This window comes from Cherax quadricarinatus, chromosome 4, assembly GCF_038502225.1.
Source record: "Cherax quadricarinatus isolate ZL_2023a chromosome 4, ASM3850222v1, whole genome shotgun sequence".
Lineage (NCBI taxonomy): Eukaryota > Metazoa > Arthropoda > Malacostraca > Decapoda > Parastacidae > Cherax > Cherax quadricarinatus.
Genome location: NC_091295.1, coordinates 42,344,671 through 42,370,029, shown reverse-complemented (window position 1 = coordinate 42,370,029; position 25,359 = coordinate 42,344,671). Strand labels below are relative to the sequence as shown.

General features: G+C 41.1%; 1 protein-coding gene across 4 annotated transcripts; it reads left to right on the top strand.

The window, feature by feature from the left end:
- Positions 1 to 1,644: 1,644 nt before the first annotated feature.
- On the top strand, positions 1,645 to 21,321 carry LOC128684572 (phenoloxidase-activating factor 2). 4 transcript variants are annotated; one of them, XM_070096188.1, is made up of 7 exons: positions 1,645 to 1,794; positions 14,853 to 15,178; positions 15,843 to 16,027; positions 16,928 to 17,073; positions 19,884 to 20,175; positions 20,402 to 20,602; positions 20,797 to 21,321. In XM_070096188.1, the coding sequence occupies exons 2-7, from the start codon at positions 14,854 to 14,856 to the stop codon at positions 20,941 to 20,943; spliced, it is 1,296 nt and encodes a 431-aa protein (XP_069952289.1). In that variant the 5' UTR covers positions 1,645 to 1,794; position 14,853; the 3' UTR covers positions 20,944 to 21,321. The 4 variants fall into 4 exon arrangements, with proteins under 4 accessions (XP_069952289.1, XP_069952279.1, XP_069952273.1 ...); XM_070096178.1 differs by having other exon boundaries at positions 16,925 to 17,073; XM_070096172.1 differs by having other exon boundaries at positions 15,828 to 16,027.
- The last annotated feature ends 4,038 nt before the right edge of the window (positions 21,322 to 25,359 follow it).

Genomic DNA, 25,359 nt, shown 5'->3' with positions numbered 1-25,359 from the left:
ATCTCGTCTCTGATTATTGATTGTTCTAGTTTTTGAATGACAGGAAGACAATTTCGTGAAAAGAAGAGGCATACGAAAAATGAATTGTTCAAACATTTTACAAATGGAGAGGCTCTGAAGAGACACTGTCTCGTGTACTCACCTTCAACTGGTCAAGTATTGGTGTGTGTGTAAACTATTTAGCAGCAACAAGTGTTTTAATCAGTTTCAAAATTGGCTTTGTTAATTGAAAGAAGAGAAATTGATTGAATTAGATTGTTGTTTATACACAGTCAGTGGATCACATCAAAGTACTCTCCGTGGTGCTAGAGACTAAGTAGTTTAACCTAATTAATGCAGAACTGTGAAAGATGATAGAAAGATCTTATAAATACTGAGGAACGTTCTTTTTCGAAGCAAGAATTCATTAAAATGGCTGCCCAAACATGGGACAACAATGCTTGTCTTGTGTAATTATTGGTAGCAATACAGACAGTCGTTAGACAAATAGACACACATGCAACTTAATAAGACTTTTATTGATGCAACGTTTCGTCCACGAGAGGCTTTGCCAAGCCGACACATTCATTGCATGTACATAAGTAAATATGGAAGGAAGGTAGGGTAATAGTATTTGAGGTAGTAGTGGTAGTAGTATTGATAGTAGTAGAGATGGTGTCTCAAGTAATAACAATGTCGTATCCTCGAAGTAAGAGTCGTGAAATAATAAAAAACCCTTTACTCTGCGTAACAATATTAGACACAGCTATGAAGGCTGACTCCATGCATTTACACATGTGTATGTCTGGTTCTTGGATAACCAGACTGTATGATAGAAGGATTCCCGTCGAGTTATTCAGGAACCAGACTCACGGGGGTGTAGGTGAATAGAGGCAACACTTAAGTGTCTCCAACACTGTTCCACAGAATAAAGACAGCTCTGTTAACTCCAAGACTTACAGAAATCCTACTTACAACACAAAACACTGCTATCACTTCATACACCATTTCTGCTACTGCTGCTACTACTACTGGTAGTACTACTACTATTACTACTACTACTGCTGTTGCTATTACTACTACTAACTACCTGCTACTACTAACGACCTGCTACTACTAACGACCTACTACTACTAACGACCTACTACTACTACTACCAACAACTTGATAAAAAAAAGTCATGGCTGCTGGAAACATTTATTGAGGCGACGTCTCGATCGACGACCAAACTTTCTCAATCCAACTTGAACAGCAAAAACGTTGTCTCAGTAAGGGTTTCCAGTTTGCTACAGTAACAATTTTTTATTTGGATAGCGGCTATGCTAGAAACGAAGCAGAAATTCCATCGCGAGAAAACATTACTCACGATTATCGGACGGAGGATCGAGCCTACACCACTCCCTGCACTGAATAGCCTACGTGTGCTTAGCAATTTACACACGCAATAAAAAACGCTGATGAGGTATAGGCTGTGAGGGTGGATATGTGCTGGCTTCCTGCAAGGTAGACCAGGTAAGCAAGATTCCTCATACGTTGTTTACACACTAACATCACCGGTCTTGCAGGATTATCGATGTTTCCACCGTGAGTCTAAACTCGGGCCTCGCAGCGAGTAATGAACCATGAGGGAGAAACCGAGGTCAGGTCAGGGTACAGCTACAGGATGCTATGATTTACTGGAGGAACGAAGGTAACTGGCAACCATCTCCAGTGTTAAGTGGAGGAGATCCAGCTTGGAACACTCAGGACTCAGTGTGTTACTGAGCTTCGTCGGGAGTGCTGTATATCGTCTCTGCTTTCTCTGTGTTCCAACAGGTAAGAAAGCTGTGTTCTCACCACCCACACCGTATTTCGCAGTGTTCTTAACAGGAGTGGATAACAAGAGACAGAAGGAGTGAGGCTACGAATTTAGACAATTTGAAGGCCATGGATAGTCGGTCAACTTGTACCTGCAAGACTTGTTGTACAGCCAAACTTGCCCACATTCGGCGCTAGTTGAAGTTTAATGCATTAACCTGCTCTTCTCATTACAGAAGAGCGGGAGTCAAGTTCTATCTACCGGGAGTATCTTACAAAGTGCTGATATTTAGTCTCCAACCCAGAAATCGTAAAAATATGCCAATGTAAGTTTGGTTGGTATGGGAGGTGTAGTGCGCATCATACGACTGACGTGTGGCTACACCCAGCTGATCTCTCCCATATATTTCCCATTAAGAGGGAAAGTGTCTTCAAGCTGGTAAAGAACTTTGGATCCGAAGAATTGGAGCAACTCTCCCACGATTGTCTTCTCCAGTGTATTAATTCTGATCAAGACATTGGTGGTGGAACTTTTCCTTTAACAATTGTCATAACTGTACATACGTGTCTTGTATATCCTGACACTATATCTATACCTTGATGAAGAATTAGATGCACCTGCAACATAAGAACGAAGGAACACTGCAGCAGGCCTACTGGCCCATGCGAGGCAGGTCCAAGTCTCCTACCGGCTTAAGCCAATGCACCCAACCTAGTCAGGTCAGGTCACATTGACTTAAAGGAGGAACACGGCAACCGACCTGGTAGCACAAGCTATCAGGTCCAACTCACACCCACCCACATCCACTCATGTATTTATCCAAGCTATTTTTAAAGCTACACAACGTTCTGGCCTCTATAACTGTACTTGGGAGTTTATTCCACTCATCCACAACTCTATTACTAAACCAGTGCGTCCTATATCCTTCCTGAATCTGAATTTTTCCAACTTAAAACCATTGTTGCAGCCAGCAGCAACAGCCTGGTTGATCAGGCTCTGATCCACCAGGAGGCCTGGTCACAGACCGGGCCGCGGGGGCGTTGACCCCCGGAACTCTCTCCAGGTAAACTCCAGGTAATTGCTGCGAGTCCTATCTAGGCTAGATATTTTCAGCACTATTTACATCCCCTTTATTTATTCCTGTCTTCCATTTATACACCTCAATCATATCCCCCCTAATTCTACGTCTTTCTACAGAGTGCAGATTCAGGGCCCTTAGTCTATCCTCATAGGGAAGGTTTCTGATACATGGGATCAACTTTGTCATCCTCCTTTGTACATTTTCCAGAGCATTTATATCCATTCTGTAAAACGGTGACCAAAACTGTGCAGCATAATCTAAATGAGGCCTAACCAAGGATGTATAGAGTTGAAGAACAACCTGAGGACTCCTATTATTTATGCTTCTTGATATGAAGCCAAGGATTCTATTAGCTTTATTGTGAACACTTATGCACTGTTGTCTTGGTTTCAGATTGCTGCTAACCAGAACTCCTAAATCTTTTTCGCAATCCGTAATATTAAGATCTACATTATTTAGTTTATATGTGGCATGGTTATTGTCCTGTCCAACATTTAGAACTTTGCATTTGTCTATATTAAACTGCATCTGCCACCACTCCGACCACTGCATCAGTCTACTTAAATCTTCCTGGAGTGCTCTAATGTCCTCGTCAGAATGAATTCGACGGCCTATTTTGGTGTCATCGGCAAACTTGCTGATGTCGCTCTTTATGCCCTCATCTATGTCGTTTATGTAGATTGTGAACAGCAGGGGGCCCAACACTGACCCCTGTGGAACACCGCTCGTGACGCTTCCCCACTCTGATTTCTCCCCATTTATGCAAACTCTCTGCTGCCTATTTGTCAACCATGCCTCTACCCAGGAAAATATTTCTCCTCCTGGGTATCTTAATTTGTAGACGGCTCGCCAACCAGTGTTTTTATCAATATAGATTCAAGGACATAATTGGAAGACTGTAGAACTAGATTCAAAAGCCGAGGTAATCATTCCCGCAGCCTTGGAGTTAGTGAAGAGCACCGTAGTCTTGAACACTACGGTGTTCTTCACCAACTTCGTCTTTTGTATATAGTTCTACAGTTTTCTCATTATATCCTTGAATTTGTATTGATAAAACCACTGCTTGGCGAAACGTCTACAGATAAAGATACCCTATACCATGTACAACCATACCTGCTTACACATAGTTCAACACATTTATTGAAGGAAATGTTTCGTCGCGAGTGACTTCTTTAGTCCTAATACAGAGTAAGATAAAAGAAAAGTATATAGTAAAGAGAGACAGAGGACACGCAGCGAGGGTGAGGTGATATCACGTGACGACTGATCCTAATGTAGGTAATACAGTGGACCCCGGTTAACGATATTTTTTCATTCCAGAAGTATGTTCAGGTGCCAGTACTGACCGAATTTGTTCCCATAAGGAATATTGTGAAGTAGATTAGTCCATTTCAGACCCCCAAACATACACGTACAAACGCACTTACATAAATACACTTACATAATTGGTTGCATTGGGAGGTGATCGTTAAACGGGGGTCCACTGTATTCTGTTGACTAAGAGTTTGGAAACACTGGAAGTCCCGATTTTTTTTTTTCGGAATTGTGTGGGTTTGGAAACGCTGGAGGTGCCGAATCTTTGCAGGATTGTGCAGGCAACGACAGTTAAGGCAACTTCCATGTATTTCCATCTCTGTTGGTCATTGTTATGGGTGACTAATCGGGTTTCATTCCAATTTATCAAGTGTCCACGCTCGTCCCTGTGTTACGTACGGTTGTAGTTGCGATCATGCCAGATAAGATAAGATTTCGTTCGGATTTTTAACCCCGGAGGGTTAGCCACCCAGGATAACCCAAGAAAGTCAGTGCGTCATCGAGGACTGTCTAACTTATTTCCATTGGGGTCCTTAATCTTGTCCCCCAGGATGCGACCCACACCAGTCGACTAACACCCAGGTACCTATTTGCTGCTAGGTGAACAGGACAACAGGTGTAAGGAAACGTGTCGAAATGTTTCCACCCGCCGGGAATCGAACCCGGGCCCTCCGTGTATGAAGCGGGAGCTTTAGCCACCGGGCCACCCGTAGGCCAGCTGTAGGCGTATTTCTACCCGCAGACTAATTTCCAAAGATGGCAAATAAGTTAATCACATTAAATGCTACGTTGCTGACCGGAGAAATGATGTATCTAGCAGCGTCTTCTACCGTTGGGAGGGAGGGAGGGTGCTTGTGGGACCCGTCCTGCACGCTGGTGTAAAATGTAGTCAACTTAAGAGGCACGTAAGTTTCCCCGTCTTCTAATACCATGTTCATTTTTTCCACTATAATCTACCTTGTCCATAATTACTATCACATTTGTTTTGTCTGGTTCATAAGGTGAAGTCCAGGATCTTTCCTTAATTCATGGTAAAACATAACAGATCTTTGAGGATAACTGTGTTGCAGAAGCTTTTGAAGCCAAGGTAGAAGAAGAATAAGTCACAGAAAACGTGGATGGAATAATTCACAAATAACCTACACTTACGAAAAGACGCTTCTCTCCGTCGTATCACTGACGCAGTTATAACGAACGCAGAGCTTCGCTACGTCCACCAAATCTCTGAAAGGTACTGACCAATCTACAACCACGGTGATCACTTGACGTAGAAGATAGCTTGTACGCGTCTACTGAAGGAAACCAGATTTGTATTGGCATGAAAAATGGTGAATTCTTTACTAAAATTAATAAGATAAAGAAAATCCCTTAAACAACAGGTTTGCTAACAGCTGTTGTCAGATATTCATTAGAGAGACTAGAAGAAAAAAAATTTCTGATAAATGATTTCAAACAAGTCGTGCATCTCTAACCTGAAAAAAAAACGATGAGTTTATAGTATTTATTTCGAGTTAAGATAGCAGCGCTGTATAGCCCTTGTGGCTTAGCGCTTCTTTTTTATTATAATAAAATAATAATCGAGTTAAGATAATTAAATTTCATCATAACAGGTTGACTTGCAAGTTTCAAAATAACGGATAAATAAAGGTCAAGCTACCGGACTGGAGGAAATACTTTCTTACATGAAAAATCAACACTAACGATAAGTGGGAGAAGGTCAACCTGAGACACAACCATCACCAGTGTGGTTGCTCAACCAACCTGGTGTATGTTCTCCGATGAACTTGTTGAGGGGTTAACTTTGTCAACCACTGTTGAAGTTTACAGGCAACTCGTGCAAGATGACCTGAAACAATACAGGAAAGACCTACAGAAAAAGGATGCAGCAGCAGTCTTGTATAGAGCGCACTCTGTGGACTCTCACGATCTGCTTTATGAATTGTAATTTACAATTTTAGTTAGAAATCAGGAATTTAATCTATTATTTTCATTTATTATTCTTAGTCAGGGATTATTTATTGAAAATTCACAAACACCTATAAAACAATACAACATATCAAATGAGATTACGAATCTCCTCCAACTCATCAGAAGCTGGACGCGAGCCAAGAATAGCAGGCATACCCCCTCTGGATGGCCACGCTGAGACCCTGCAACATGAAAGTGGCTGCCCTGGGGTCCTTAGTGGTGTCAGTAACATGGAACCTAATTCTTTACGGAAGCGTGTGCCATTCTTTTCCCATGATTACATGGTTTCCGATCCTACTGGGACGAATTGATACTGATGACTTAAGTCCCTGTACTTAGTGAGTTTGTATTTCTCCCTGTGATCGGAAGCACCTCCCTGTTTCTACACACAGGTAGAATCCCATTTTGTAAACTTGCCGTTCTTCTAGGGATAGATGGTGATCCAGTCAGGGCAGTTTGCAGGAGTGTGAGAATTGCTGCATGCTAGGAATCAGGGCTCTCATCCGAGCATCCAGCTGCGCGAAGCGTCTCTGAATGATGCCGTTAACCTCTGTGCTTCGCATGCCAACCCTTGGTTTTGGAACAGTTTTACTATGCAGACTGTAATAATCGGCTGGCATATCACCGCAAATATATTCCGTGTGGATTGAGGCAGCGAGGCGTATAGGAACTACAATGCAGAGGGTCTGTGGGTTAAAGCATGTGTTAGGAGGTAGTCCCTTGACTGATGTGCATGCACAGCTTGGAGATGAGAAATCTCTGTGAGACGTTGCAGCCACGAGCATGTTATTATACACTGTTTCGGCAATTGGTCTGTCCCAACTGGACTGTTTGTAAGTCAATGTTTCAGTAGATTTCAGTGCTAGAGCAGCAAGTCTCTTCCACTTGCTGATGGCCCTGTTGAAGCTTGATCTTATATTCCTGCTACCCTCCCAGGTAGTCTGGAAGAATTTGCTTTATTAGCTCGTTCGATGCTGTGGAGGACAATAAGAAAGCTGGCAGGGTAATTTGAGAGGATTTATGTATTCCCAGCCCACCAAGCCTGGCTGTAAGTGAGGCATCCACTGTCCATCATCAAGGAAAAGATTCAGTACATTTTCTAACATGGGCTTCAAATGAGAGTCACATGAGTTTTGGACTGTCGAAGGCTGGGGATATCTCAGGAAGTAGGTGAGTTTTCTGAGGGACTAGTATCTGATGAGTAAGTAGAGTGCATCATGTGCATCAATGTCTCCAGTCCGGCTTATCATTATCCCGAGGTCCGTGATTTTTTCCTAGAATCACCTCAATGGCCCTAGATTCGAGAGGAGCGCTAAGGACATTGTTGTTGGCTGGATCAATAACTCGTGCTTCTGGCAGAGTGGCACAGATATCCTCAATAATTTGATGGCTGGTTAAATCTGTTTCACATTTAGTAGGGTTTAAAGATACCTGGAGAGGATTTCGGGGATCAGTGCCCCCACGGCCCGGTCTGAGACCAGCCCTAAGTGCTCTCTAATATCTTTTATTTTTCTGACGTCATCTAGGAGAGATTCTGTAGTGCCTGACGACTGGACATCAGGAGCTTTTCTCCCTTGTAACTGCAAACAGGTATTGTAATTGTGTTTATATACATGGAGAGGTACGTGGTGAACGGCTGGTATACTAGTGTGATTATTAGTATTATATTCAAACGTGAGCACTAAACCTGTTGAGTATAATCAGGTTTGATTCGAGAAAGGAATCGTATTTAAAATCCTTAATCAACAGCTTCCAGCAGTATAACTATGATAAAAAGACCGTACGAGAGATGTAGTGTGTTATGGAATTGTTTAGTTGCATGATAACCTCCAGTAGCTTTAAGTAGTTGGGTTTATCCAGGCAGCGTATTTCCCATCGTCTCTGACGACAAAAAACGAGTGTGTGTGTGTGTGTACTCACCTAGTTTTACTCACCTAGTTGTGGTTGCAGGGGTCGAGTCGTACCTCCTGGCCCCGTTTCTTCGCTGGTCGCTATTAGGTTCACTCTCTCCGCTCCATGAACTTTATTGTATCTCTTCTTAAAGCTGTGTATGGATCCTGCCTCCACTACATCACTCTCCAGATTATTCCACTCCCTGACAACTCTGTGACTTAAGAAATACTTCGTAACATCCCTGTGACTCATCTGAGTTTTCAACTTCCAGTTGTGACCCCTTGTTGCTGTGTCCCATCTCTGAAATATTCTGTCCCCATCGACCTTGTCAATTCCTTTCAGTATTATATATGCTGTTATGTTTCCCCTATCCCTCTTGTCCTCCGGTGTCGTCAGATCGATTTCCCTTAACCTCTCCTCGTAGGGCCCACCTCTTATGTCCGGGACTAGTCTTGCTGGAAACCTTTGCACTTTCTCTAATTTCTTGACGTGTTTGACCAGGTATAGGTTTCATACTGGCGCTACATACTCCAATGTGGGCCTGACGTACAGTGTACAGTGTCTCAAATGACCCCTTACTTAGACGTGGAAACGCTATTCTTATATTTGCCAGGTGCCCATATGCTGCAGGAGTTATTTGGTTGATGTGCACCTCAGATGTTCTCGTTATGATGCTCGCCCCAGATCCTTTTCCTTGAGCGAGAGTTTTTCGGCCTTTGACCTCCTAGGCTGTACTCCGTCTGCGGTCTTTTTTGTCCTTCCCCAAACAAATGGCTCCTGGTTAAACTCCAGGAGTCATTTGTTGGACCAGGCTTGCAGCCTGTCTAGAACTCTTTGTAGGCTTACCTGATCCTCGTCCACTTGTATTCTTCTCATTAGCGTCACATCGTCTGTAAACAGGGACACCTCTAAATCTTTCTCTTCTGTCATATCATTCACATATATTAGAAACAGCATCGGACCTAGGACTGACCCTTGTAGAATCCCACTCGACACATGTACCTACTCTGACACCTCGTCACGTACCAGCACACGTTGTTTCCTCCCTGTCAGGTATTCCCTGATCCATTGCAGTACTTTCCCTGCTCCTCTAGCTTTTCAACCAGTCTTTTGTGTGGTACTGTATCGAAAGCCTTATTGCAGTCCAAGAAGATGCAGTCTACCCAACCCTCTCTCTCCTGTCTTATTTCTGTTACCTTATATTAGAATTCCAGTAGGTTTGTGATGCAGGATTTCCATTCCCTCAAGCCGTGCTGGTTGTCATGTATTAGTCCATTCCTTTCTTGGTGTTCCACTACTCTTCTGGTAATCTTCTCCATATCTTTATATACTATACATGTCAGCGACACAGGTCTGTAGTTTAGTAAAGCCTGTCTCCTTAAAAATCGGGACTATATTTGCTACCTTCCATATTTTAGATAGTTGCCCTGTTTCAATAGATTTATTGAAGAGTATTGTAAGTGGCACACACAGTGCATCTGCTCCCTTTCTCAGGACCCATGGAGAGATGTTATCTGGGCCCACCGCCTTCTAGGTACCTAGATCACCTAGCAGTTTCTTCACCTCCTCCTCGGTTGTGTGCAGTGTGTTCAGCACTTATGGTGCACCCTACTCTCTCAGTTTGCTGGAACCCTCTCTGTCTCCACTGTGAATACCTCCCTGAATCTTGAGCTTAGTTCCTCACATGCTTCCTGGTCTCTCCCTGTGAGCTCCCCTCCCTTCCTCAGCCTGATTACCTGGTCCTTGACTGTTGTTTTCCTCCAGATGTGACTGTATAACAACTTTGAGTCAGATTTGGCTTTTGATGCTATGTCGTTCTCGTATTGCCTCTGGACAATACGAGTGTGTGTGTGTGTGTGTGTGTTTAGTCGCCTATATATATTCACCCATATGTGGTTGTAGGGGTCGAGTCTTAGCTTCTTACCGCTTGTCAGATTCACTCTCTCCTATCCTAAGTATGAAGAAATACTTGCTGACATGCCTGTGACTCACCTGTATCTTAAGTTTCCAGCTGTGTCCCCGAGTACCTGTTTCCAGCCACTCAAACAGCCTGTCCCTGTCTACCGCATCAGTTCCTCTGAGTATTTTGTGTATTGTTATCATGTCTTTCCTGATCCCTGTTCTCCGGGATCGTTAAATTCGATTCCTTTAGCCTTTTCTCGTAGCTCATACTCCTTATCCCTCAAGGAAGGTTCCTTGACGCTGGTGAGGGCTCTTGATCTAGGGAATTGGATCTGTGCTCCAGTTACCTGAATTAACCTTGAATACCTTCCATATCCCCACCACAGGCGCTGTATAATCCTACGGGTTTAGCGCTTCCCCATGATTATAATAATAATCATACTCCTAGCTCTGGAACTTGTATCGTTGCATATTTCTGCATTTTTTCCAGTTTCTTAACATGCTTCCCTAGGAGTGGGTTCAGTGCTGATGCTGCATACTTCAAAATGAGCTTGACATATTTTGTATGAAGTACCCGGAATGACTCCTATGTTGAGAATCCTGAAGGTCACCCTCAGATTAGCCAGACGAGCATTGGCTGCAGAGATTATTCGGTTATGTGACGCTCCGACAATGTGGTAGGTACTATACTTCCAGGTCAGCAGCCTCTGTCATCCGAGTCTTTACTGTGTCGTGTCTTCAGGTCCCTTCCCAATTTCAAACTAACTATATATATATATATATATATATATATATATATATATATATATATATATATATATATATATATATATATATATATATGCACATATATATATATATATATATATATATATATATATATATATATATATATATATATATATATATATATATATATATATATATATATATATATATATATATTAGAAAACGAGGAAAACTTTTGTCAGTACCTTTATGGAGACGATATGTTAATGAACACGTTAAACACAACACATTGTAGGGGGAAAAGTAGCACTCTACCACATTTATTTATTATTTATATTTTTATTAGTATTATTATTTCTTATTATAAAGAAGAGAGTACATCAGCAGTGTGCTGCTGCTGCTGCTGCTGCTGCTATTCTATGTGATGGTTGCATCGTAACAACAATGTTCAGTTGTGTTCCTCGTCACATTCCGTCACACAGGATGGGTCTCCTACAGCACTAAAATAAATTTGTCTGAGCCCTTTCAGACTGGGGCTACCTTGACGCTGGTGAAGGGCTCTTGATCCAGGGAAATGGAGTTACAGTTCGCTTCTTTGGGTCAAACCTGCTTACTTCTCATTCCTCAGACGCTGTACGACCATTAGGAATTCAGTGCTTCACCATTAATGTGATAATAGTGAAGTCAGCCCAGCTAGGGGGACTTCAGAAGGGCGATGATGTCAACCCGAGCTGGGAGACTCAGTAGGGCGATGATGTCAGCTCTAGCTGGGAGACTCAGTAAGGCAATGATGTCAGCCCAAGCTGGGGAGGGCTTCAGTAGGGTGATAAAGACACACCATGGTCAACAAGGACACACCATGGTCAACAAGGACACACCATGGTCAACAAGGACACACCATGGTCAACAAGGACGCACCATGGTCAACAAGGACACACCATGGTCAACAAGGACACACCATGGTCAACAAGGACACACCATGGTCAATAAGGACACACCATGGTCAACAAGGACACACCATGGTCAACAAGGACACACCATGGTCAACAAGGACACACCATGGTCAACAAGGACACACCATGGTCAACAAGGATACACCATGGTCAACAAGGACACACCATGGTCAACAAGGACACACCATGGTCAACAAGGACACACCATGGTCAATAAGGACACACCATGGTCAACAAGGACACACCATGGTCAACAAGGACACACCATGGTCAACAAGGACACACCATGGTCAACAAGGACACACCATGGTCAACAAGGACACACCATGGTCAACAAGGACACACCATGGTCAACAAGGACACACCATGGTCAACAAGGACACACCATGGTCAATAAGGACACACCATGGTCAACAAGGACACACCATGGTCAATAAGGACACACCATGATCAACAAGGACACACCATGGTCAACAAGGGCACACCATGGTCAACAAGGACACACCATGGTCAACAAGGACACGCCGTGGTCAACAAGGACACACCATGGTCAACAAGGACACGCCATGGTCAACAGACACACCATGGTCAATAAGGACACACCATGGTCAACAAGGACACACCATGGTCAATAAGGACACACCATGATCAACAAGGACACACCATGGTCAACAAGGGCACACCATGGTCAACAAGGACACACCATGGTCAACAAGGACACGCCGTGGTCAACAAGGACACACCATGGTCAACAAGGACACACCATGGTCAACAAGGACACACCATGGTCAACAGGGACACACCATGGTCAAAAACGACACACCATGATCAACAAAGACACACCATGGCCAACAAGGACACACCATGGTCAACAAGGACACACCATAGTCAACAAGGACACACCATGGTCAACAAGGACACACCATGGTCAACAAGGACACACCATGGTCAACAAGGACACACCATGATCAGCAAGGACACACCATGATCAACAAGGACACACCATGGTCAACAAGGACACACCATGGTCAACAAGGACACAACATGGTCAACAAGGACACGCCGTGACCGACATACAAGAAACAGTGGGATACAAGAGGTCAGGAAAAGTGAAGACATTTACCACAGCATAGAAAACGGATGGAGGAAAGAGGAAGAGGTGATGGGGCCATGGAAGGGGAGTAACGGGGGCCTTGAAGGGGAAAAGATGTAATTTGACCATGAAAGTGGAAGAGGCAATGGAGGGACCCGGAGCCACGCAAGAGACGAAACAGGTATTCCTGCGGAATCGCTAAACCCGTAGGACTCACACCGGGCCTGGAGAAGTTGGAGTTAATCTCACTTGGTCCACGGAAGTGAAGAAGAGCTTCAGTCCCTTGGATCAAGAACCCTTCACCAGCACCAAGGCACCCCCATGAAGAGCGCAGAATTTTCTTTCGTTAGGCTGGACGTTAAACGCTGCACCATCAACTTCCTCATTTCTAGACAAGAGTTTCAAAAAAATGTTTCAAACTGCTCTGAATGGTCGAAATATGCAATGAAAATTACGTTTTTTTTTTTAATATTTCACATATTTAAAAATAATCATATAAAAAGTACAATAAAATCTAAGAGATTAGGTATTTTGAATGTAAAATAATGCTGGTGAAAGATGGCAAAAAAAATGTTTTGCTCCGAAGATTATAAACTCGAGACTGAAAAAAAGAAAATAATGGTATTGTATCCACGACTCGATTTTTTTTAATTAAAGAGTCGACTAAAACGAAAACTAAGAAAAATCAGCACAAATTTTACGGTGACGTCAAATTGGGAAATCTTAAATCAACAGCTAGACAAATAAAGGTTATAAGATCCCCAGGACTCCTTATATAACTAAATTATTTTAAGCTTTTTAGGTGCTGTAAGAGAAAGAATAACTGAGCTTAGACAATGACTGGGAGAAAAATTGTTAGTGAACTCAACTAACAAACTCCTCTGAGCACAGTATAGAAGAGGGAATCGATTAAATAATTGGAAACAAGAGTGTACAAGTTACTCACTTTAACTCACTTTCCAGAGCAAATGAGTTAATTGTGAGATGGTCACAAGTCTCTAGTTATAACAAGTTACCATCTCACGTCAGAGAGTTTTTAGGAAGCTGAACGATAAATATAATCGTGTCCGATTTATGTTAAACAACAGAATGAGTGGGATGCCCTATATACCGAATATGGACTAAATGCTGACCTCACCCGGGGCAACACTACAACCCCTTGGGACGACTGCATCACCTATGACCTCAAATAGACTTTGTGTACTTTGTAACCAAGGGTTAGAATTATACAACATGAGCTACGCTGAGTCAGTTACCTTCGTCGTGGACCAACAAGCATTATTGTACCGATATCCAAACGTAACTAACATGATGTTTTTCTGCCTATCTCACAAACTGCGTGTAAAACGTTAGAGAGGATGGTGCTTAACAGGTTACTATACAGGATAAAAGAACCTATGTCACCCAGTTTTAATGGATTAACACATGGAAAAACGCACAAAAAAAACGTGTTTCAACATTTTTAACTCTCTACGGGGACAAGACACAAATACATTATACTCGATGTTGCAAATAGAGAAATTATTTAGTGTGAACTAGCAAGAATGGACATTAGTGGACTACTGTTGCATTGGATCCCTGGTATCTCACTAACAGAATTTCTAATCATTTACAGACACATAAAAGCAAACTCTACAGGAAGTGGAAAAACCACTTCATTGATATCGATATTTGAAATCTTGAGATTCCTTGCATATTGCTTACCAATTAAATGAATGAACTCTCATTTGGTGAGATTATAAACTAGTAATTATGTATGTTTTAGTGGTAATAAGAAATAGGAATTATCGTGAGATTGTATCTCCATCTTGTTTAATGCAGATTATGTCTGTAGAAAAGTGTAATATATGAAGCGATTAATCTTGCTAAAGATGTAACTATGCTCAGTAGAGCTTTGATAAGATCTAGTGTGACCTCTGGAATGCTATTGTTTTGCGCTAACACTCGTGGGATAAACATGAAGTGCACAGTACAGTAACTCCTCAGGCGGCACAAAATGAGCATGTAGGGCAACACATACGGTATTGTCTTCATTGTTTGGTTTATTGTGCATTCCACTGAAGTACCACTTCTAGTAACACTGAAGACCCATAACCTACTCTTTTATTTAAAGCATTTTAAGTTCAAGTTTTCATTATTCAGGATGTCCGGAGAATGCTGGGTGTCCACCTGGGTGATGGCAGCAGTTGCTGTGAGCTTCATGAACCTTGGGGTGGTTGTGGCAGAGCCAGCAGCTGCCAGAGCGGCACTGCGACACCCCAGACAAGTGACCAGCCCGACGACGAACGATGTACTCCTGTGCCAGTTTGAGGCATCGGCAGGCGTCACCAGCCCCGAGTGCAAGCAGATTTTAAGTAGTAACCCGCCATTAGTGCAGCCACAGACACCACCGAAGCCAGTGCAGACTCCGTCTCCGGGATGCATCTGCACTCGTCACTGGCAATGCTTGGACAACGCTAAGGGACAAGGTAAGAACTTGAGAGATACACAAGAGAGACGGGACGAGGGAAGACTGCTCTTTGAGTCCTACTTATTATGTAATTAATATCTAGATTTACCTTAACTATTCATATGCATTATTTAAAGAACTATGCAAAAATTTAGCTACTATAGAGAAAATTTCAAACCAAGTCAACAGGTGTGTGCTTATATTTATATCTAAACACAATGTCACTAAATTATTACGCAATTTACTTATTAAGTAAAGAATATTTGAACCATCTGGTTCTCTCAATCTCTTAATCCAAGGACTTGGAGCGGCCTTCCCTTTCCTCGTATCAAACCTGATGGCATCCCGTTTTCCAGGAACTGTATAACCCCTGCCCCTCACGGAAGGTTCCTTGAAGTTGGTGAGGGGCTCTTGATTTAGGGAATTGGATCTGTGCTCCAGTTCCCCGAATTAAGCCTGAATGCCTTCCACATCCCCCCCCCCCAGGCGCTGTATAATCCTACGGGTTTAGCCCTTCCCCTTGATTATAATAATAATAATAATAATATAACCTCTGCGAGATTAGAAAATCCCTCGTAATATAATGTTAATTATATTTGAATTAACTGGATACAAACATACACCACAACACTCATGAGCATACCAGGCACTCTTCACCAGTCAGGTAGTGTTTCCTCCTGCAGGTGAAGACGGCGAAGTGGTTGATATCGTGGACGTCAGGACGGGAGCCATGGCGTGCCCAGCTGTGGAGGACATCTGCTGCAACAAAGTAAACATGAAGGCACCAGCACCCCTGCTGCAACCCTACACCCCAGGATGTGGCAATCACAACCCAAAAGGAATAGGCGTCACCTACGAGGGATTTACCGTAAGTCTGCTAATTATACTGGCACTTTCTGTCGCCTTTCAAACATTTACCGTAAGCTAGATAATTCACGATACATTCAGACAAGACTTTCTTTCGGAATATTTACATGTATGATTTCCCCATTCATGACATTCACCTTAAAGACATTTTCTCATAGGACATATTTCATCAGGAAAAACTGTACTCACGGGATATTTGCCAAGAGTTTGCTCAAGAGGTATTTACTCTCAGACAATTTTCTATATATATGTCGTGCTGAATAGGTAAAACTTGCGATTTTGGCTTAAATAGCAATGCTTTTCTTGCCGAATAAGCAAAAGTTTGTGTATGCAATAATTTCACAAAAATCATTCTGAACCTAACGAAAAAAATATTTCATTGTGTTTGTTTATTATTAAATTATTGTAAACTTATCTAAAATATATTTAGTTGGATTAGGCTAAATTAAATTGCGCTTGTTATAATAAGGTTAGGTAAGTTTTCTAAGGTTCTTTTGGTACAAAATTATTAATTTTTACATTAACATAAATGAAAAAATATATATATATTTTTTAAACGTATAAGAGAAAATTTTAGACAGGACTTAATTTTAGATGAGTTCTTGCTAATTGACCAGTTTTACCTACTCGGTATGGTACACACACACACACACACACACACACACACACACACACACACACACACACACACACACACATACACACACACGTGTGTGTGTGTGTGTGTGTGTGTGTGTATTCACCTATTTGTACTCACCTATTTGTGGTTGCAGGTGTGTGTGTGTGTGTTTAGAATAAAATCTTCTAAGTATATATGACCATATTACTAAGGCAGTGGAGTTCACAGACTTGATTGCCATAATTATCAATGTTTTGCTTCTACCTCTGGTGTAATCAGGAGAAGAACGCGCAGTTCGGGGAATTCCCGTGGATGGCGGTGGTGATGACGGCAGACAAACCCCTGGGAGCCGACGCCAACGCATACATCGGTGGCGGCTCTCTCATCCACCCAGAGTTTGTGATGACGGCAGCTCACTATGTCGAAGGGTATGTGTGTATCTGGATCTGTTTATCTCTACCAAGTGCGATCAGTCATTCCTATCTTCATCCACAGAAGCAAGTATTTTGAGTAAGACAAACACACATGTAAAGTTGTGATATTTATTAAAGAAAATATTTAGCTACTTCAGTCCTGATTCACAGACACCTAAAGCATCAGACATATGTAGTGAGACATGGGGTCAGGTGAAATATGGTAGGGAAGCCAGCAGGCGGTGTACGTTGGTTGGTGTGACGTGATGGCCATATCTAATTTGAGCAGCAGCAGATGGTTTGCCAAATACCTGGAAATGCTGAAGATTCCTGATTTTTATGGGATGATGTTCGAGAATTCTATTATGACGGCTTTTAAAACACTGTCGTCTGTGTAGGTCATTTCGCAAATAATTATTTTATCTTTAATTTCCTACATAAGGTGTCCCTGGTAGTTTCTGTGTTAGACACAGGCGTTATGATCATCATGGCTACAAACATACTTATATTTACTGACTCTCAGTTCATGGAACTTCGCCATTTCGCGTAAATTCTTCATTGCGCGGAAACATATAGTGGCCGTCTTAAGTAAAGATTTAATAAAATTACTTCACTCAGAGTGCTCCATCACACTCCTGATTATTTTCTTTATTACCTTAGCTAGTGCTTATTAGTGATACTTGTCTGTAGTTTATCACCTCCTCTCTCTTTTCTTAAATATTGGGACTAAATTCACCGTCTTTCAGAACTCTGGCAATTGTCCCTTGTTCACTGACTTGTTTAGGTTCTAGCTAGTAAAATAAATAAATAAATAAATAAATAAATAAATATCTTTATTTCTACAAGTACATGTACAAGGTACACAGACCATAGCTGACATCAGTGACATACTACCATATAGAAAGCCGCTTGTTATGCTGAGCATTTCGGGCAAATTAGGTCAGATTTGTCCCAGGATGCGACCCACACCAGTCGACTAACACCCAGGTACCCATTATACTGATGGAGAACATAGACAACCATACCAATGAAACACGCCCAATGTTTCTACCCTAACAGGGAATCGAACTTGGACACTCACCGTGTGAAGCGAGAGCTTTAGCCACCAGGCCATGGGGCAGAGTTGTGCTTTTGGTCCCTCTTGCAGAATCCACGTGACACTTTGATGTATCAATGCGACACTTTGATGTATGAATGTGACACTTTCATGTATCCATGTAACACTTTGATGTATCCATGTGACACTTTGATGTATCCGGCTCACTAAAAGAAAACCCACATCCTCTGTTGTGTTTATGACATCAAGTACCCGTTAGTGTACCCTTTTTGTTTGGCTGATGTTTTCCCCGGTTTCCGCTAATAGCACTTCTTGATGTACCCTATTACGGCAGTTATTACGCCTGATATTTTTCGGACAATTGTCAGCAGTATGCTCCCTTCGGTGACAGTGGGATCATTGCCTAGGTGCCTGGGAGGGTGGTGTCCTATTTCCTGCACCTCTTTGTGTTTCTCTGCTGAATCGGCAACATTATGATTTCTTGGTAAACCATACCACGGGCGGGGATAGAACTCGCGATCAGAGAGTCTCAAAACTCCAGACCGTCGCGTTAGCCACTGGACCAGCTAGCCACAATAAGATTCGTCCAACTAGGTATATTTCTACACAATAGGAAGGTTAGCATAGGCACCACTGTGACCACAAATGCAAGTTTTTACAGACGAATCTTCAGCTAGCGTGGCCCTGACGAACTCTAGCTCAAGTCCGCTCAAAGCCTTCAACATGACTCCAGACCGTCCCTAACGCGACGGTCTGGAGTTTTGAGACTCTCTGATCGCGGGTTCTATCCCCGCCCGTGGTATAGTTTGTTTGCAATCGTGTCATTACGATTTCGTGATTTCTTGGTAAGTTCGTATGTTCTGCTGCTGATGAGTCTATTATGTTCCTAGTAGGCGCTTTTCTGGGGCTTTGTTGTCGGAGATAAGACGCCTGTGGGTGGCTACCTCTTTCTTTTCAACGTCTTCTTCCACGACCTATCGGATATATACCTGCTACTCGTGCTTTGGCCCGGCACTTGTTCAGGTAGTGTCTGTTAGTTGATTGTTAGCTACGACAGGCGCTGGTAAAGAACCTGACTTTGGGTTGGCAGATGGAACACTGATGCCAGGTTTCTTTTCAGTTCTCTTTCTCATTGCTCTTCATTCAGGAATTATCTCATAGCTTTTGAAATTTTGTTTCTCTTGTGTCCTACCTACCATTCTTTCCTCAACATTAACTTCCACATTGTATTCGAAATTCAGTCTGTATGATTGCTAGAATCCAGAGGTCTCTCATATTCTATTTCACCTATATTTTAAATGCACTTATGGTAAATACTAGATCTAGTCTTGCAGGTTCATCCCCTCCTCTCTTGCTGTACCTTTGACTTGCTGACTAATAAAGCTTTCCAACACCACTTCCCAATTATCCCAGTTTATTTCTTTGTGGGTGATACCATGATTAGTAACTTTGTTTTGGAGGGTTAATTTTTATATTTCAGTTATGGTTTCAGCTATTGGTTTGCTGTCTTTATATCCTGTCTTGGTCTCCTACTACTTGGAAGTAGACTGTATATCATTGCAACGACTGCTGTGTGTGTGTGTGTGTGTGTGTGAAAAATTATTGACAAGAGAGAGTACTGTATCTTCTATACTCCAATACACAGAGTTGAGAGGCGAAAAAGTGTAGCCTATATTCTCCAATACACAACTGAGAGAAAGGGCGAAGAGTTAGTAATGTTGCCTATATATTTCTACACATACTTTTTCAGAATATTTTTACCCCACAGCAAGACAGCCAGTGAACTGGCTGTGAGGCTGGGCGAGTGGAACATTCAAGCGGCCACTGAATCTATAAAACATGTGGAAATACTTGTGAGCAAAATACACGTCCACCCGCAGTTCAACCGCAGGAAACTAACGCATGACGTGGCACTCCTGCAGCTGCAGCAAGCTGCCCCACTGGGACCCACCATCGATACCATCTGTCTTCCGAATCCGTCTCAGAAGTTCGATGGCTCGCTTTGCTTAAGCTCAGGCTGGGGAAAGGATTTATTTGGCATGCAAGGAAAATACCAACAGGTACGAGGAATACTTACTCTGCTTCTAGAATGGTATTCAACCTGTTTGACTGAGGGTATTTATTTACATTCACTAGCTACAGTACCCCCGTGTACTTTTAATAATATTATTCTTGTAGATTGTTTGTAGTAGTAGTAGTAGCATAGCAATAATAATAATAATAATAATAATAATAATAATAATAATAATAATAATAGTAATAATAATAATAATAATAATGCTACAGATTTTGAAGACTGTGGCCCTTCCCGCGGTGTCTCACCAAGCATGTGAAGCAGCCCTTCGCGGAACCCGCCTGGGACCACGCTTCAGGCTCAGTAAGACCTTCATGTGTGCTGGAGGAGAGCCTGGCAAGGATCTGTGTACTGGTGACGGTGGCTCGCCCCTCGTCTGCCCCATGCCAGAGAACCCGACCACTTACGTTCAGGTAAGTGTTGGTAGCCTGAAATGTAACCACTTTTACACGCACACACACACTTATATAACCCATTGCTATGCTCTGCATAACAGTGAGCTTTCAACATGTTCTAGAGAGTCATCCATTTCTGTATAAACAATGTATCATGTTGAAATAAATTTGTATTGTATTCTTATCAGACGCTAACTGCTGTTGTCTTTCAGGCTGGGATCGTGGCCTGGGGTATCGGGTGTGGCAGCGAGGGTGTACCTGGGGTGTACGCAGATGTTGGCCAAGCCATGGAATGGATTGACAGCGTTCTTCAAACCGTTTCAAACTTCGACGTACGTTTAGGTTTTCGGAATGGATAAACTGAGGCTGCTGCTACAGATGCGTCACTGACCTGTCTACGATGGTTGTAATGATTGCCCCTGTTCGTATTTCTTGAAGGAATATTGTTCCCTTCCCAGTTCTTGCCCAAATATGAGCAATACAGTATTTCTTTCTCAATCACTGGGGAGAAGGGCTCACTACGGCGTCAGCTGTGGTGGCCCTGTAAACTCTCAACAGGATCTGCGATTATTGTATCAGGTAGATGATGTATGTCTATTGTTAATTAAGGCCTATCATTTCTCAAAGAACTCAAGTAAAGCTAAAACGATATGAAAATTTTCGTTACATTTCAACAAAGCCTAATATATGTAAGTACATATATGGAAGACTAAACATATTAAAACATATTATTATGACGATGTTATCTTACTTTCTATAAACTCAAAATAACTGAATAATCCTGTGCGACTGTTTGATCATTTAAATATATATATATAAAATATATATATATATATATATATATATATATATATATATATATATATATATATATATATATATATATATATATATATATATATATATATATATATGTATATATATATATATATATATATATATATATATATATATATATATATATATATATATATATATATATATATATATATATATATATATATTATTAAATAAAGACGTTTCCAGCTTTATAACCAAGCCTTTATATGGAAAACTATCAAAGGCAGCTATCAGTTCCCTAACGATTCACCTTAACACATCTATTCATTGGTGTGTTGGTGTGAATTATACCGTCTCCAATGTTAATAAGTTATCTCTGAGTGGAAACGAATTATCTAAACATCTCACTACTTCTGTTCTATTTACTCTTGTGTTTCATTTCTTGCTCAGAATGCATTTAAAGACTAAATACTTTACTTAGATATCGGATAGACAACGGCATGGTCACATACATCCAGGATGTGACAACATGTGAGTTACAATTAACTTCAGATTAAGTAAATAAACGTCACATACGTATACTGTACGAAGTTGTGGATACAGGACCATGATGCTCCTGACACCCTCAGGTGCAGCCCACCTACTAACAGCGTCCTTTCCAACGTCCTGTAATATCAGACTGACACCTGCCAGAGTACCTACCGTGCTGACTCACTCATGTTCATACCAGGCTCAACAACATTCAAAATATCGTCAGAAACTAACAGCATATTTAAATATTTGGTAAGAAAATGATTATGTGAACCTATCAAAGTAAACCTAACACTTTTCTCGTTTGTTTCTGAGCATTTTAAATAATCACGTGAACAGGGGATATAGCTTGCATTACTATAAATATATATATATATATATATATATATATATATATATATATATATATATATATATATATATATATATATATATATATATATATATATATATATATATATATATATATATATATATATATATATATATATATATATATATATATATATATATATATATATATATATATATATATATATATATATATATATATATATATATATATATATATATATATATATATATATATATATATATATATATATATATATATATATATATATATAATATATATATATATATATATATATATATATATATATATATATACATATATATTTTTTTCAACAAGTCGGCCGTCTCCCACCCAGGCAGGGTGACCCATAAAAAGAAAGAAAATCCCCAAAAAGAAAATACTTTCATCATCATTCAACACTTTCACCTCACTCACACATAATCACTGTTTTTGCAGAGGTACTCAGAACACAACAGTTTAGAAGCATATACGTATGAAGATAAACAACATATCCTTCCAAACTGCTAATATCCCGAAACCCCTCCTTTAGAGTGCAGGCATTGTACTTCCCATTTCCAGGACTCAAGTCCGGCTATATAAAAATAACCGGTTTCCCTGAATCCCTTCACTAAATATTACCCTGCTCACACTCCAACAGATCGTCAGATCCCAAATACCATTCGTCTCCATTCACTCCTATCTAACAGGCTCACGCATGCTTGCTGGAAGTCCAAGCCCCTCGCCCATAAAACCTCCCTTACCCCTTCCTTCCAGCCTTTTTGAGGACGACCCCTACCCCGTCTTCCTTCTCCTACCGATTTAAATGCTCTCCATGTCATTCTACTTTGATCCATTCTCTCTAAATGACCAAACCACCTCAACAACCCCTCTTCAGCCCTCTCACTAATACTTTTATTAACTCCACACCTTGTCCTAATTTCCACAATCCGAATTTTCTGCATAATATTTACACCACACATTGCCCTTAGACAGGACATCTCCACTGCCTCCAACCGTCTCCTCGCTGCTGCATTCACAACCCAAGCTTCACACCCATATAAGAGTGTTGGTACTACTATACTTTCATACATTCCCTTCTTTGCCTCCATAGATAACGTTTTTTGACTCCACATATACCTCAACGCACCACTCACCTTTTTTTCCTCATCAATTCTATGATTAACCTCATCCTTCATAAATCCATCCGCCGACACGTCAACTCCCAAGTATCTGAAAACATTCACTTCTTCCATACTCCTCCTTCCCAATTTGATATCCAATTTTTCTTTATCTAAATCATTTGATACCCTCATCACCTTACTCTTTTCTATGTTCACTTTCAACTTTCTACCTTTACACACACTCCCAAACTCATCCACTAACCTTTGCAATTTTTCTTTAGAATCTCCCATAAGCACAGTATCATCAGCAAAAAGTAACTGTGTCAATTCCCATTTTGTATTTGATTCCCCATAATTTAATCCCACCCCTCTCCCGAACACCCTAGCATTTACTTCTTTTACAACCCCATCTATAAATATATTAAACAACCATGGTGACATTACACATCCCTGTCTAAGACCTACTTTTACTGGGAAGTAGTCTCCCTCTCTTCTACACACCCTAACCTGAGCCTCACTATCCTCATAAAAACTCTTTACAGCATTTAATAACTTACCACCTATTCCATATACTTGCAACATCTGCCACATTGCTCCCCTATCCACTCTATCATATGCCTTTTCTAAATCCATAAATGCAATAAAAACTTCCCTACCCTTATCTAAATACTGTTCACATATATGCTTCAATGTAAACACTTGATCTACACATCCCCTACCCACTCTGAAACCTCCTTGCTCATCCGCAATCCTACATTCTGTCTTACCTCTAATTCTTTCAATTATAACCCTACCGTACACTTTTCCTGGTATACCCAGTAAACTTATTCCTCTATAATTTTTACAATCTCTTTTGTCCCCCTTCCCTTTATATAAAGGGACTATACATGCTCTCTGCCAATCCCTAGGTACCTTCCCCTCTTTCATACATTTATTAAACAAAAGTACCAACCACTCCAACACTATATCCCCCCCTGCTTTTAACATTTCTGTCATGATCCCATCAGTTCCAGCTGCTTTACCTCCTTTCATTCTACGTAATGCCTCACGTACCTCCCCCACACTTACATTCTGCTCTTCTTCACTCCTAAAAGATGGTATACCTCCCTGGCCAGTGCATGAAATTACCGCCTCCCTTTCTTCCTCAACATTTAAAAGTTCCTCAAAATATTCTCGCCATCTACCTAATACCTCCATCTCCCCATCTACTAACTCCCCTACTCTGTTTTTAACTGACAAATCCATACGTTCCCTAGGCTTTCTTAACTTGTTTAACTCACTCCAAAATTTTTTCTTATTTTCATTAAAATTTCTTGACAGTGCCTCTCCACTCTATCATCTGCTCTCCTTCTGCACTCACCACTCTCTTCACTTTTCTTTTACTCTCTATGCTCTGCTCTTCTTATAACACTTCGGCTTTGTAAAAACCTCTCATAAGCTAACTTTTTCTCTTTTATCACACCCTTTACTTCATCATTCCACCAATCACTCCTCTTTCCTCCTGCCCCCACCCTCCTATAACCACAAACTTCTGCCCCACATTCTAATACTGCATTTTTAAAACTATTCCAACCCTCTTCAACCCCCCCACTACTCATCTTTGCACTAGCCCACCTTTCTGCCAATAGTCGCTTATATCTCACCCGAACTTCCTCCTCCCTTAGTTTATACACTTTCACCTCTCTCTTACTTGTTGTTGCCACCTTCCGCTTGTCCCATCTACCTCTTACTCTAACTGTAGCTACAACTAAATAATGGTCCGATATATCAGTTGCCCCTCTATAAACATGTACATCCTGGAGCCTACCCATCAACCTTTTATCCACCAATATATAATTTAACCAACTACTTTCATTATGTGCTACATCGTACCTTGTATATTTATTTATCCTCTTTTTCATAAAATATGTATTACTTATTACCAAATCTCTTTCTACACATAGCTCAATTAAAGGATCCCCATTTACATTTACCCCTGGCACCCCAAA

Bases quoted from the DNA above. Each gene is read 5' to 3' on its own strand.
- LOC128684572 (XM_070096163.1), top strand. From the start codon at position 14,854: ATGTCCGGAGAATGCTGGGTGTCCACCTGGGTGATGGCAGCAGTTGCT. The intron at 16,028-16,924 runs GTAAGTCTGCTA...TGGTGTAATCAG, and splicing joins TCACCTACGAGGGATTTACC to GAGAAGAACGCGCAGTTCGG. The intron at 20,176-20,401 runs GTACGAGGAATA...ATAATGCTACAG, and splicing joins TGCAAGGAAAATACCAACAG to ATTTTGAAGACTGTGGCCCT.